The following is a 14,347-nucleotide window of genomic DNA, read 5'->3' as shown; positions in this document are numbered from 1 at the left end:
ACTGATCTCTATATCGGTGACATTACTGCAGGCGCAAATGTGCTGCAAATTATTGCAGTGGAATAGGAAAATATTATAGGAAGGTTTAATTATAATATCTAATGAAGTAATTTTTTAAAATGACAGCTTTGGCAAGAGATCTAGTTGAAAATATTCACGAGAAAGAAATGCAGTAAGTTAACATTTTCATCCAACAACCCGATTTGACGAGTCTTCCGAAAATGTTGTCATTTTTAGGTTAGGAATAAGTCAACCCCAATCCATACTCCAAAGCTATTTCTATACAAAACACGTTTTACTTAATTATTATATTTTCCTTCTATCTAAATGGAATCGAAGTAATTTTTTCACCATCTTTTGATTGTAAAATGGCGGAAAATTGAAAAAAAATGTATTCAATTTATGAGTATAAAGTTTGTAACGTTGATATAACGTTACATTTTTAAGAAAAATCATGTATGTCGTAACTTTAGAATCGTTTGGAACTCAGTAGACTAGAAATACGGCAAAATATAATGTTATTTTGAAAAATCTGACTCCTGTAAGGTAATTCTGAAGATGCAATATGGTAATGTTTTAAAAAATGATTCATGACATTGACTGTACGTAATTCAAGCTCATCTTTATTTCTGTTTTAAACTTTCAGTTTCGACCAGCTGACATACAACTGGGTTGATATCACAAATGACTTCTTCAGTTCCGTGCAAAGTAAGCAGTATTCTCATTGTATTCTAGAAATTATTAGTTGTATGTTTATCCATACTTTTAAAGCTTTTTGTGACCATCTTCTGGAAGATTGACGGATTGCAATTATTGTAATTTAATTGACTAACGTTACCTATATTCAGGCTTGGAATTGGGTGAACTTTTGCACGATGAATTATTCGGCCTATTTGAAGCCATGTCTGCTATCGAAATGATGGACCCAAAAATGGACGCCGGGATGTTGTGCAATCGAGGAAACAGCAAGCCATATTCGTTCAAACAGGCAGTAGACTCTGGGGCATTAAAATTGCATAATTTAACCTTGGCCGAAGTGATCGGAATCATTGATTCGACGTATTCTTGCATAGTCTCTTGGCTTGAAGGGCACAGTTTGGCGCAAACTGTGTTTACTAATTTGTACTTGCATCAGCCAGGTCAAATATTGGACAAGTCATTGCGAACATTTTGTTATGCAATTTATAAGATTATTGAAATTATTAAAGACTGTATTAACAAGGCTATGGTTTTTGAGGAGGAAGATTTCCAAAGCGTAACATATGGCTACAGATTACAACAGGATATTACAGAGCAAAAGACTATAGCAATGCTGAAAGAGGTGGAAGAGGAATTGCACAGAAAAAGTAGAATAAAACCAGTCGATGATGAGTCTAATCGAGAAGTAAGTCCTTTTTCTTGTATTTTATTAAAATGTTTTATAAATTTTAACTTGTGGTATCTTCGATACGCTTAGCTGCATCCTAAGATTTTACGATGTTATTATTTTATTACAACTCGAGAGTTATTTGTCCAAGTATAATCACATCATAGTCGAGATTGTCGATTACTGAGTCGTTCAAACTAGAACATAAATTATGAATGATTACAGAATTGCGACTGCGAACGTTGAGTAATTTGATTTTTTTTCCACAGTATAATGATGCTCTGGCCTTATATGCTAGAATAAGGTTCACAAAGATGTTTTATCAAACCCTGTCGCTCATGGGAAGGAAAGAGCAGCTCCATCAAAACTTGGCTGATTGTCAAAGGCTTTTATCAAACTGCTCTGACATGATGCAGGTCATGATAAAAACTGTTTCTCGAGGTGTAAAAGCTGACGAATTATGTTAGTATACTTTCTACCTGAGTTAATTAGGTTTACAAGCGATTATGACTATTTAACTGTACTGTTTAAAGAATTTGCAAACTGTAAAAATTATTTTCATAACTTGACAAGATCTTATTGCAAATTCAAATTTTTCCTCTAATGCAAAAGTATTAGATAACTACTGATTTTAATTTAAATTTCTTTGACTTTTGTAAACATGCGTTTTGAAAAACTTTTAGAATGACGTCAATCCTTATTTCAGGCGATCATCCAAACATTATGGGTTTTGACCCTATGGTAAATCAGCGGTTATTGCCTCCGACGTTTCCAAGATACACGAAAATCAAACCACGAAGTGAGGCCTTGGAGTACATAGATGAATTATTAAATCGATTGAAAACGGTCAGCAAAATAACGGGGTACACTAGCTTCCACGGCGCTTTGGTAAATAAATTGGCCATCAAATAACATACAAACATATCTGATTGTACAACAATTATAGTAACAATGTTCATGAGTTATCAAGTCCGTAAGAAAATTTACTTTATTGTGCCAAATGTGAAAAAAAAACCTTTTCCACAAATTACAAATAATGCTCCTGCTTTTAGGATTTCTTTTTAGAGTTTTCACGCCAAAGCCCATGCATACTATCCAGATCCATGCTACAAATCGTTTACCTGCCTCTAACCAATCGAGTTTTTGGAACTCAAAGTTTCGGTGATGTATTGAGAGATGCTGCTAGGGCTTTTATTGCTCCTCCAGCATTGATGCCGAAAATCACACTACTGCAGAATCACCAAGCAAAGGATTATGTTGATGGGTTCTTGGGCCACTGTGTATGCTTGTTCGGTAGTTTAGTGCAACTTAGTGGACACAATCGAGCGCGGCAAAGAGATAAACTGGCCCATTTGTTAGAAGACTTTGCTGCTCTACAAGATGAGGTATTTTGAACTAGAAACATCAACATTTGTAGCAAAAGTGAAAGAATTTGCAGAAAATCTATGCTGAGTAGTCAAGTCGAGTTTAAACCTCCGCTAATCAATGCAGCCCTAGTTGGGAGTTTAAAAAGTTGAGAAAACTGAAAAGAGTCATGCAATTGAAGCAATGTCCTGTAATATCACTTGATTTGAAATAACTGCCAATTTATTATGTAGTATTTTCCTGTTTACTGTTCATCGATTGATGAGTAATACACTGAGAAAAATTTCTAATTGTGGTTATCATACAGTCCTTAGCTACTTTTATTTTTCATCATACTGATAAATGTACTTCGGGATAAAAAATAGACAAGAGTTTTGTAACTGCAACCCGAATATCTCGTATGTGTTACTTTTCGTTTAATTAGATGGTCACTCCTATATTTTATTGTAACTTGCGTAATAATTCGATGTTGAGGCTACAATAAATTGATGTTAGAGCTTTATTCAACAAAAAAATAGATTTAACGTTGCAATAACCAGAAAATGTAGTTGTACCGTTACTGTATCGTTACTCATTATGCAAAAATTTAGAAGTAGTTATGACAAATGAGATTTTTCTCAGTGGATTGATCCTGAAATTAATTTTTACAGGCTGAAAGAGTGGATTCATATCTGCACACACTATCTTTGAAAAGCGACACTCCAAGGCCACACTTGGCATATTTTGGCACATGGATATTGTACCACACGCTGCGTGTGATGGTTATGTATTTACTGAGTGGTTTTGAACTGGAATTATATTCGGTCCATGAGTATCATTATATATTTTGGTACCTGTACGAGTTTTTATATGGGTGGCTTATGTCTGCAATCACAAGAGCGGACTCCTTTCTCATGGAACAAGATATTCATAGTGAAACTCACAAAGGCAGAGGGGCTAAAAAAAGTGCTAAAAATAAGAAAAAAAAATCCACCCCTAGACCATACAGTCTAGAAATATTAATGTACCAAGCTATGCAGAATATTTGTGGCGGGTACTACAAGGTCAAGATTTTTTTTGATTCTGTAATATTTCTTTCGAATCAATTAATTTATAAATTTACAAAATTATCTGTTGGAATGAGTTCAAGAATAACCAAAGACGCTGTTTGTCCGTTATTTATGTTGACATTGATGAGCCTCGTCTAAAGTGTGATATTTTCACAGGCGTTGATGGGATTTCGAATGGATAAAAAGATTCCTCTACCCGAATCACACTTTGACTCGGAGCGAGTGAGATACGAGCACAGGTTGTTGCCTTTTGCATCATTATTAACTCCTCCACCAGTTCCTTATCAGGAATTTCTAGACATGACAAGTGGGCAGATGTTAAACAGAGATGTAAGTTAGTAGTCTGTGTAAATCGTAGGTAAAAAGTAACATCGAACTTTTATAAGTCACATTAGAAGACAGCAGACAAACTGCCGAGGGAAATGCAATTTCTTAAATATTTTCCTGAGCCGATTTTTTGGGAGATTTTGTGCCATAGTTTCGTAAAGTATACATGTATAGTATGTAGGATAAAAATTTCGATCTGATTGCAATATGGATATGTTGTAGTCTCGTAAAAGAACGGTTAGGTAAACATCTAAAAAATGCAGGATTTCTATATCTTAGTGAACACTACAACATATCCGAACAACAGCCGGATTGAAATTTTAACCCTTAAAAGCTGGTCATAAGTTTGTGGACCGGCTCAGATACATCGGTATACTCACGTGTTCTTTTGCAATACAGGAAACTGTTACAAGTGAAAAGCAGTACCTGGCTGGTTGCGGACACTTTCATCAGGCTAGAAATATGTTAGAAAGTGCTCTGTCCTTGTATCCAGCAAATGTGCATACAGTTAATCAGGTAATATACATACACTTGGTCTATCACAAAGTGCCGATGAAATCATTAATACAATGTCGTTGCTAATTTAATACTTCGAAATTGTTTTCAGATTAATGATTTACTCAAAGTATCGAAGACGAATTTTATTGTCCTGAAACTTTTGGCTGGAGGACATAAAAAGGATTCGACGGAACCCCCGATTTTCGATTTTTCGTGCCACCAACATTTTCCGTTGATTAAACTCGCTTAGCTTGTTTTATAGTTACCTCAATAAATTCCCATACATACAATAGTTATACATACCTATATGTTTACAGTGGACTCTCCATACCTACTTCTCGGCCCAGCTTCTCCTTGCATACAGTACTATACGAATACGTACTTCACAGGGCAGCTCTAGATTTGGAAGTAAACCGAGACTAGTCAGGGAATCTTATGGTTTTGAAAAAGTCTAGAAATTGTACTCATCCATTAAGAAAATGTATTTTTTCAGTGAGTGATTGTTGTGCTTTACTCAATGTTCTGTAGGTTTTGACTGCAAATTTACAGAGTGATAGTATAACATGTATCAGGAAAGAATAATAGCACGTGATCTAAAATGGCGGTAGGAATTGAAAGAGTGGATTTTTTGAATTTGTAACGAAGCTTTACTCAAATTTCTTTCCCCTAATTTTACTTATAGATATCAGAGTGAACTGAATTTCTTTTCAAACGGTTATTGAATTATGGAGAGTCTATTGTATTTGTTTGAGGATTAGTTATGCGTCCAAGTAATTTTCATATTTATTAAAACTGTTTTGAAAGTTGTAAAAAATGTTAAAATTCTTTGTATGTTTCTTTCCATTCATGCTTTCGCATTCACGACAAAAATTTCTGTATTTCTGTAAATAAACTATAATATCCATTGTTAGAAATAGTTTCATTTTATTCTTCTCTCTCTCGTCACTTTACTGCGGGCTGTGTTTGCATTAAAATGCATCATCTGCCAAACATAGGACACCAAATTTACAAGTATCTGCCTTATGTAATAAAGGGATATCCAATTTCTCCGTTTTAAAGTTACGTTAGTAACTTATTGAACATAGAAGATTGGTGCTGTGTGTAATTTTCAGGATGAATGAGCCACATCGGTTGAATCAAAAGTTGCGAAAAGAGTAACAAGCCAGGTTTAGCCAATAAGCTCATTGCTTTTTTAGATATGTCATGATCGCACAGTGCTGATTGACCCGATACTTTCGCCAATGATGAAGAAATGGAACTTATAAATAAGCGTTTATTTATTACATTATATAATTAGCGGAGGTGTGTTGGTCAGCGGTTTAACTAGAATCTTGCTCACAAGAAATCCGGGCTTACATTACATCCACTTTTGAAAATAATTGCAATCTTTGTGCCAAAATGTACTTCCTAGATGATTTTAGAATTCCGTCTGAATCCAATGTTTTTTGCAATGGAAAATTTATAAGACACTCTTTGAGGTTTTTTAAAGATGTACAAAATGTTTTGACAACCATTGTAAGGTTTTAAAAATGATTAAGCTCTGGTATTTTTTAGATCCAATCTCAGTCCCAATTGTATAATGTTTTTGAGCTTATTTTATTCACTATATAGATCTCAAGAGATTGCCTGAAAAAAGTTTAGAAATAGTTACTTCTAGAGTAGACGAAAATATGTATTTGTAAGCACGTTACAACAAATGTTCGTCAGTAATGATATTTATATACTGTAATGGGGATTTTCATAAATGTTTTTCACACATCTTGCGTGGAACTGATCAGCAAGAAAAAAATTAGCGCTAAAACATTAGAATCTGATTAAAAACACCAGAGTTCAGTAATTTTTAACATTCTGCTTAAAAAAAAATTGTTCTCAAATTGTGAATATCTTAGCTTATGTCGTATTCGAGATTGTTCAGATTCAATCTTGTTAGGTAGTTGGTATGTTGAATTATGAGTGTTTACAATAATTGGCGCAAATAATGACGTTTTAATTTTTTTTTTTTCGGTGGTGTCTGCAACTTATATCGATACATATGTATATGAGGTATTCTATGCCAACTGAGAGGACATTTTCCCTGACCCCCGCCAATTTGCATCATTATTTTTTATACGGTTCTACAACCTAAAAAAAGCACTCGCCATTTTTTTTCAGATTTTTCGTCCCAACCATTCTTTTTTAAAAAATGTTACAAACCCACATGAACTGATATTGTACTGCATCGTTCATGAGAGTGAAAAAACAAAAACCGATTGCGAGGAAAAATAATCGAGTCAGTCGATTAATCGAATTTGAAAAGTGTTCGATTGTTTTGTTCATTCTCAGGCGATATCAAGGAATGAAAACAAAACACTAGGTGAATTACAGAAACGAAAGTGAAATTGACACTTTTCCAAGTATTTATTATTTCATCAAAAATCCAAGTTGCTAGTATCTAAGCATAATTGAAGTATACAATTATTACAACTTTGTACGATAAATCGTCGGTTCGTGTTACGCAGAAACGAAAAACAAAAAACCCGTGAATGCGATACATCATTTTTTTATTTTCTCTGTAATCGGAAACATTGTTTTACCTTACATCCGACTGATTGGAGATTGAAAAAGGCGAGAATATATAAAATATGGTTCTCGTCGTGGAAGTGGAAGATCGTACGATAAAAAAACCTTATTTGGGCGGATGGCGGCACAAGATTACCGGCGTTCAATATTTAAATGCAAATTCTCAAACCGGGCCTCGACAGAAACGAATACCATGGAACTCTCAGTGCACAAGACCTATTCAAACGGTGGAAACAAAGACCCGATTTACCGAAACGCCTGTCCATCGAGCAACTCAAATGTGGCGGTAATTAACGGATTATGTTGTTTTATGGGGCCCCATTACACCTCTGGCCTTCGACACTCATTCGATTTTAGTTTCCCTTATAGGGTTTTATTACACTGTGTGCGAGTATCTTGTCTGATTGTTATTAAAAATTATTCGAACGAGCGTCTTCAACTTCTCAAGAATTACAATTTGACGGTTTACAAAATCCGAGAATTTTCGATTCGTGTTGTCTCGGAATTGGAATGTCGTATCTGAAAAAACAAAGTGATCGATGGATTTGTCTTGAATCCAATTTTTTGAAAAAAGAAATACTTCGACATTTTACGAAAACGCTTTGGTTGACGAAAAATAATTTCAAAAAGACTCACCAAAATTTTTTCAATTATGTAATCTTTCTCGGAATCAATAAATATTTTCAACACTCAACGTCTTCCTCCAGATAGAGAAATTCAATTTCAATTTACCACGGAATAATATCACATTATTAAAATTTATTTTCTTATAAATTACGTACTTCACAAGAGATCCTCCCCCCCCCCCCCCGATCCATGCTTGATAATGTCTTCCCAGAAGTCGAAAAATTCTATCCTATAATTTGAATTTCTTTTGTTTTTCTTTTATAGTAATCCGGAAAAAAAAGGTTGAAATTTTTTGACATTACAGTTGTATTCAAAATGAATTCATTGACCAATTTATTTTTGTTGTAATAACATTTTAATTTTCAATTAAGTTCAGTCGAAAATTCTTGAATTTCGTAAGCGGTCCAATTTTGACCCATGAGAACTTTGGAATGAAAATAATACCCTTTATATAGATTATAGAGCTGATTTTATATGTTTGATCCAGCAATGAATGAACTTTAAGGCTACATTTTCACGCTTATTTTTTCGCAGTGAAGATTGTTACGTTCCAAATGTCTCGGATAAATACGTTGGACCAAAACCATACGAAACTTATGATGAAATGCAATCGAAATTAGACATCGAAGGCAAAGCTACGATGATACAAAAATATTACAGAGCATACCGAATTGCCAGATTTATAAAAGAGTCTGCTGCCACTTATCGACAATTCGTGGCAGACTGCAAACGGCACGAGGAAGAAAGGCTCTTGGCATACAAGTAAAACACTGCATGTCCATTGTCTCAAAAAGTGACACTTTTCTGGTGAAAATTATTTCTACGCCAAACTGTAATAAAGTGCAATTCGTTGCAAATTGTAGGAAATATTCGAAAGTCGTAGGAAATTGTCCGAGAGCGTGGCAAATTTTGGAAAATCGTTGAAAATTGTAGTATTTTGCATAGAAAATTGCAAATTTGTACGAAAAATGATGTGCATTTACAATTTTTTTAAAAAGATTATTACAATTTTCTACACGGAAGAAACGTATATATGTATATTTTTTTCCGTAGAAACTCGTGGAATTTCGTAAAAAACTACTAGTTTATACAAAAAAAAATTATAAAAATCCACAATTTTCTATGAATGTCAATTACAATTTAGGATCCAGATAAGACATAAAAAATTTCTCGTAGTATTCTTAGAATTTCGTTGAGAAGTACAATTTTTCATAAACTCCAGCGAAAAGTACGTCATTTTAGAAAAGTTTGAGAAAAAGTAAAGTTTTTTTTTAACGAAAATCGGGAAAGCTAAAAAATCGTAGGAAATGGTTGTTTTATTGCAGATTACTTGTAGAAAATCATGAAATATTACAAGCTGAAAATCATCCGGTTATTATAATCACTCCGAAAATGAAAAATTGAGTTTTCACCAGATCTCGACCTTTCAAATTCTACGAGAATCTTTTTCGATCATTTTCGGGTGGACATCCGGGTGTCTGTGTGTGCGTGGCTGATAAATTTTTTACCCGACACAATCTGGAAAACAAATGAACGAATTTGGATAATGTTGGTTTCAATCCTCGGAGCTTTTTCTAATTTAGAAAATACTTGAAAGATGTCCGTAATCTTATAAAGAAACTATATATATTTATAGTTACTGGAAATTGATATTTTTTGCCGTAATTCTATGAAAAACAGTTTCCTTATATTTTCGAGTTGTAGATTTCCGCAGGACTCGTAAAAACTCGCAGTTTTCGCAATTTACTTACGTGAAACTATCACTGAATTTATAAAATTGTATATTTCGAATGAATTCGTTATACAATTTTACAAAAGTTCGCAGAATTTGTTTCTTAATTTTAAGGCTAGAAGATTTTTTTTATTTCTGTTGTAGAAAACTGTGGATTATCGTAATATTTTTTACAGAAATTCGTACGTTTGAAATTTTCAGATTATTTGATTTTCATTTTGTTGTAGATAGTTGGAGATGACGGGATTTTTTCAAAATTCTACGTAAAAAAAGCAAAGTCGATATCTTACGATTTTCTCTTTTTCCGTGTCTCCGCAGATTATAGCAGAAATTATTTTCCCCAGGGCATCCTTAAGGGGACATGTCAGTAAAACTGTAGACTGTTTCAGATTTGCTTAAAATTTGAACTCATAATAAAGCACCACGAAACAAGTGATTTTCACTCGGTTCCAATCAGTTAAGTTCCACATATGTGTCCAGGTATTATGTAAAATACCGTGAAAAAGTGGCGTTTTTCAAATAAATTCGAATCAAAATTTTTTGCAAAAATTATCAATTGCCAATTATTGGGAAAATTGGATGCTTTTTTGTTGGTAACTTTTCATGGTAACTTTCGTTCCCTACGCTCCTCCAATAGCTGTAGATTTTTTTTAGTTTGTTACGACAAGAATTGTAACGCAAGTCATTTTTCGTAAAGCACCACTTTACATTATTTTAAATAATACCTGGTCACACATGGAACGTAACCGTGGGGTTAATCACTCGTCGATTTGACGTACACCTGTATTCAAGATTACAATGATTTCAAAAGATTTTAAAGGATTTTAAAAGTTTTTAAAAGATTTTAGATGATTTCAGACGATTTTACGAGATTACAAAAGACTTTATGGTATTTCGAAAGATTCAAAGTGATTTCAAAAGATTACAAGAGACTTCATGGGATTTCAAAGCATTTTTTCAAAGTCAAATTTCAGGGATTTCGAAAGATTTCCGGAAAAGTGTACACCAGATTTCACGAGTGATTAACCCTTCCAACGTAGCTTTCGGAACCGAGTGAAAACCACTTGTTTTATGGAGTTTAATTACGAGTTGAAGTTTTAAGAAAATCGAAAAAGCCTAGAGTTTCACTGACGTTTCCTCTTAATCCTAAATGCCTGTTCTCAGATGATACGTGCTTTCTTCTTATCTTTTGCAATAGGAGGAGGCATCAGCACGACATTATAAGAAAGACATATCCGTCGTCGAGATTCGACTTCGACATGTTGTACAACTTGATGGATCAGTGGAAACATTCCCAGATGAAGCGGGTTGCAGGCATATTTTTCAAGGGAGCCCAAAGAGCGGCAAATGTGATGCTGTTAAACAAATCGGTGGACATGTTAAGGGAGATTGATCAATTAAAGCAAATCGTTAAAACCGAGTTTCTGGAAGAGAAAAAAATTAAGTTTCTAACATTTCACTGTGCGCCAATCGAGTGGAACGGATACAAAGGCAAACCCACGCAGATGATCACTGTCAAAGTGCAACGTGCTCGCGAATTCAAACGGCTGTATGACAATTTGAGCTGTAAAAATTCGACTGTCGAATCACGCACGGAGCTACTAGTGATGCTGAAAAATTCACTAAAGTATCATCACTGCCAAGCGGTTAACGAATTGGTCTATTTGATCGATCAGGAAATCACGCTTATGAGTCGTGGAGTCAGAAACAAATGGTTAAACCAATTGAGGCGAAGAATTGAGAGTGCAGTATCGTATTTTGTTTTCATCTTGAAATACCACTTTGTTGTATGTACATTAGGGTGGTCCTTACAAAAGGCCGGTTTTGAATTTCAATCGGTTCGAAATAATTCAAAAATAATTTCCTTGTTTTTTTAGATTTTTATCTCAACTCTAACCCGTGCCCGCAAGAGGGTTGTCTTCCCCATTTAACCTCTTCAGGAGCACGTTAAATCTACCAAACGGATTTCGATAAAATTTGGTATTCGGGGAGTTTTTGGCTCGCTGACTATGCATCTGAAATCAAAATTTGAAAATTCATAACGGTGGATCCAATATGGTGGACCATAATCCAAGAAGTCACTCGATTTTCGTGAATTTCGATACTCAAAGAACTTTTGAGGTCGCTGATTACCAATCTTCTGAACTGGAAATTACAAAATTCAAAATGACGGATCCAATATGATGGACTAAAATCCCAAAAGTCAATTGATGTTGCTATATTGGATCAATCATTTTGAATTTTGTAATTTCAAGTTCGGATTCGTAATCAGCGACCTCGAAAACCTCCGGGCACCGAGTTTTATCGAAACCGAATGACTTTTTGAATTATGTGGAACTGATTTTGGAGGTTAGCCGGTCGAAAGTCAAAAATGCCCTTTTCAAAGACTACCCTAATGTACAGTAAATTGCACAAATCCCTTATCCTTCTGGGTAACTTGTTTTCGGTTTGAAACAAAATGCGAGTTGAATTCTTTGCGAATTATGTGACAATGACTGGCGATACAGCTGACGTGAGAAAGTGGGAAGCATTGTCACATGATTCGTATAGAATTAAACTCGTATTTTGTTTTGGACCGAAAATAAAAAACAAGTTAGACAGAAGGTTTCAAGCATTTTTGCATTTTACCGTACGTATTAACGTAAAAAACTTGAAACCTCCTTGAACATATAATGCATATCTTTCCTGAGGCTTGTATTTCATGTGCGTTTTCACCTCCGCAGATTCGTTTCTGTACTTTGTGCAAAATAGTGAAAATTGCAGGTGCAATTGCAAGGATGACTTTATGTCTCGAGATCAAAATTGCGAGGATCTCAGACTTCCTATGGAAACAAATATGTTGTTTTGTAGACGCTGTTTTAGGATGCTATCGTATCACAGGTTTTCGGCTCACGTGAGAATGAAGAAACTTTTATTTTGTTCAGGTAACAGTATGAATATACGTTTAGCATTTTTTTTTGTGAGTTTGTTCGGTTTTGCATTGTGGAAGATATTGTCTTGTAAATTGTTTATTTAAATTTGACATTTTTTTTCATCCAAGGTTGAAATAAGATTGCAAAATTTCTTCAATTGATGAGTGAACTTGTTTGTCTGATTAATAGTTAACCGTTCTCCTCCATAAACATTCAATTTTTTAAATACACATACATTTTATTTCACGGAAATAATCTTAAATATTCGTAATAACTTGTGAAGTGAAAAAACTGGTATTGGAAAACTTTATTTAAATATCTGAAACTTGTTAGAAAAAATCATTATATGGAGAGAATTAAAAAATTCGATTTCGTTAGGTTTTATAAACCCGTAAAAAGAGTTCGTCTGAAAAATTTTGGAATAGTAAAATTTCATACAGTTTATTTTCTCAATGTAGTTTCTTGTACACTTTTCTTGTAACTATTACGTAAGCAAATTTTCTACTCACCTAAGATGTTCTATTCAATATCGATGGAAATTTCAGCTTGTGAGAGATTGGTCGAGGGAAAACAGGCCCGTATAAATTTCTCTCTGTATACGTATCTGCTGAACGGTATACGAGAAGATGAAATGAAAAGGAATTGCTTTTCGAGCCTAATCTTCATCTTGCGCGAGCCCGGAATATATCACTTGATTAACAACATTTGGCACGGTAGATCGGTGATAAGTGAGAACGACGATCTTTTCAAATTACGACTTGGTAGATTTGATATAAATATCGAATGGTCACCATGGAACTGCATTTTACTAACTGAGGAGGAAGCCGAGGCTCATTACTACATCAAAGATTTCCGGACAGTTTACGCTCAGAGCTTGCTTGAGAAAATATTTTTAGCTCAAGAGCAAGCCAAAAGTCATTTCAGGTTTAATAACCAGTTTTTATTCAGTGCTTGATAATTTCATAAGGATTGTGTTTACCGTTGATAACTATTTATTACAGGGAGTTGGTCGTCTTCGAGAAACACTACCGAGAATCTTCGCGATTTTACATGGTGCAAAAGCGAAAGGATTACGAAGCTCCAAAAGCAATTCATAGTTACGCTTAGCGTGATTTTTAGGTGGTGGATTATAGCCGAACGTTGGATAATGAAAAAAATTATGTACCCCGCATCAATATTATGCTTATTCAAGATTGAAAATTAAAAATCGATTTCTTACAGTCAAAGGATCAACTTTATACCATCGAATTATTCCTTCCGTAATAGTAGATACATTATGTAACAAGGGAATAATAGACTTTTATTCCTGTGTTACATCTGGGACTTTATTCCCGACTCAACTCTGATCACATTATTGACTTAAAAGTGTTTTCCTTTTATGTGTAAGTGCGATATATCGGTCAGAAAACTATCAGCTTACTTAAAGTTTATAATAATACAGAGAGACGTGGTTCGAAATGTAAAAGAAAGAGAGAAAACCAGACACACTGAAATAATATGACCTCACATTTCCCGCACATGAGGAATAATAATGCTACTTTTTTCCAATAGACGAGGGGAAAAAAGTAAAGAGGGAATAATATCCCACTTTCGTCCCACTTTTCAGGTAAAAAAAGTGAACTTTAATTGGTTGAGTCGGGAATAAAAATATCGAGAACACACGACTGCCCGAAAAATTGTAAATTGTAGTCGTATACAACCACTGATTTTAGTGTATACGATGATGATTATTTAAGAATCAATGCGATGTATTTCGTCCGAGTTTAGAAAGTTTATACAAGAATTAACTGCGAGAAGATGAAAAACCTCCAAGATTGTTTAACAAGTAGCTTCAAAGTAATTTTCATTATATTCTGGGCGGTGTAAATAAGGAGTAAAAGGAACTACGATCGTATCGGGCGACTGGTCACCT

General features: G+C 34.3%; 2 protein-coding genes across 2 annotated transcripts; both read left to right on the top strand.

Moving 5' to 3' along the window:
• On the top strand, positions 1–5,505 carry LOC107218450 (N-alpha-acetyltransferase 35, NatC auxiliary subunit). The gene is made up of 10 exons (XM_015656328.2): positions 1–172; positions 647–708; positions 849–1,384; positions 1,636–1,828; positions 2,073–2,254; positions 2,419–2,751; positions 3,382–3,774; positions 3,937–4,110; positions 4,507–4,623; positions 4,715–5,505. Exons 1-10 carry the CDS (start codon positions 120–122, stop codon positions 4,853–4,855), a joined length of 2,184 nt encoding a protein of 727 aa, XP_015511814.2. The 5' UTR covers positions 1–119; the 3' UTR covers positions 4,856–5,505.
• A 1,721-nt stretch (positions 5,506–7,226) lies between these two features.
• On the top strand, positions 7,227–13,542 carry LOC107218448 (IQ and ubiquitin-like domain-containing protein). The gene is made up of 5 exons (XM_046746012.1): positions 7,227–7,450; positions 8,326–8,553; positions 10,722–11,266; positions 12,981–13,359; positions 13,437–13,542. Exons 1-5 carry the CDS (start codon positions 7,227–7,229, stop codon positions 13,540–13,542), a joined length of 1,482 nt encoding a protein of 493 aa, XP_046601968.1.
• The last annotated feature ends 805 nt before the right edge of the window (positions 13,543–14,347 follow it).

This window comes from Neodiprion lecontei, chromosome 7 (genome assembly GCF_021901455.1).
Source record: "Neodiprion lecontei isolate iyNeoLeco1 chromosome 7, iyNeoLeco1.1, whole genome shotgun sequence".
NCBI classification, from domain to species: Eukaryota; Metazoa; Arthropoda; class Insecta; order Hymenoptera; family Diprionidae; genus Neodiprion; species Neodiprion lecontei.
This window is presented reverse-complemented; position numbering and strand designations above follow the sequence as displayed.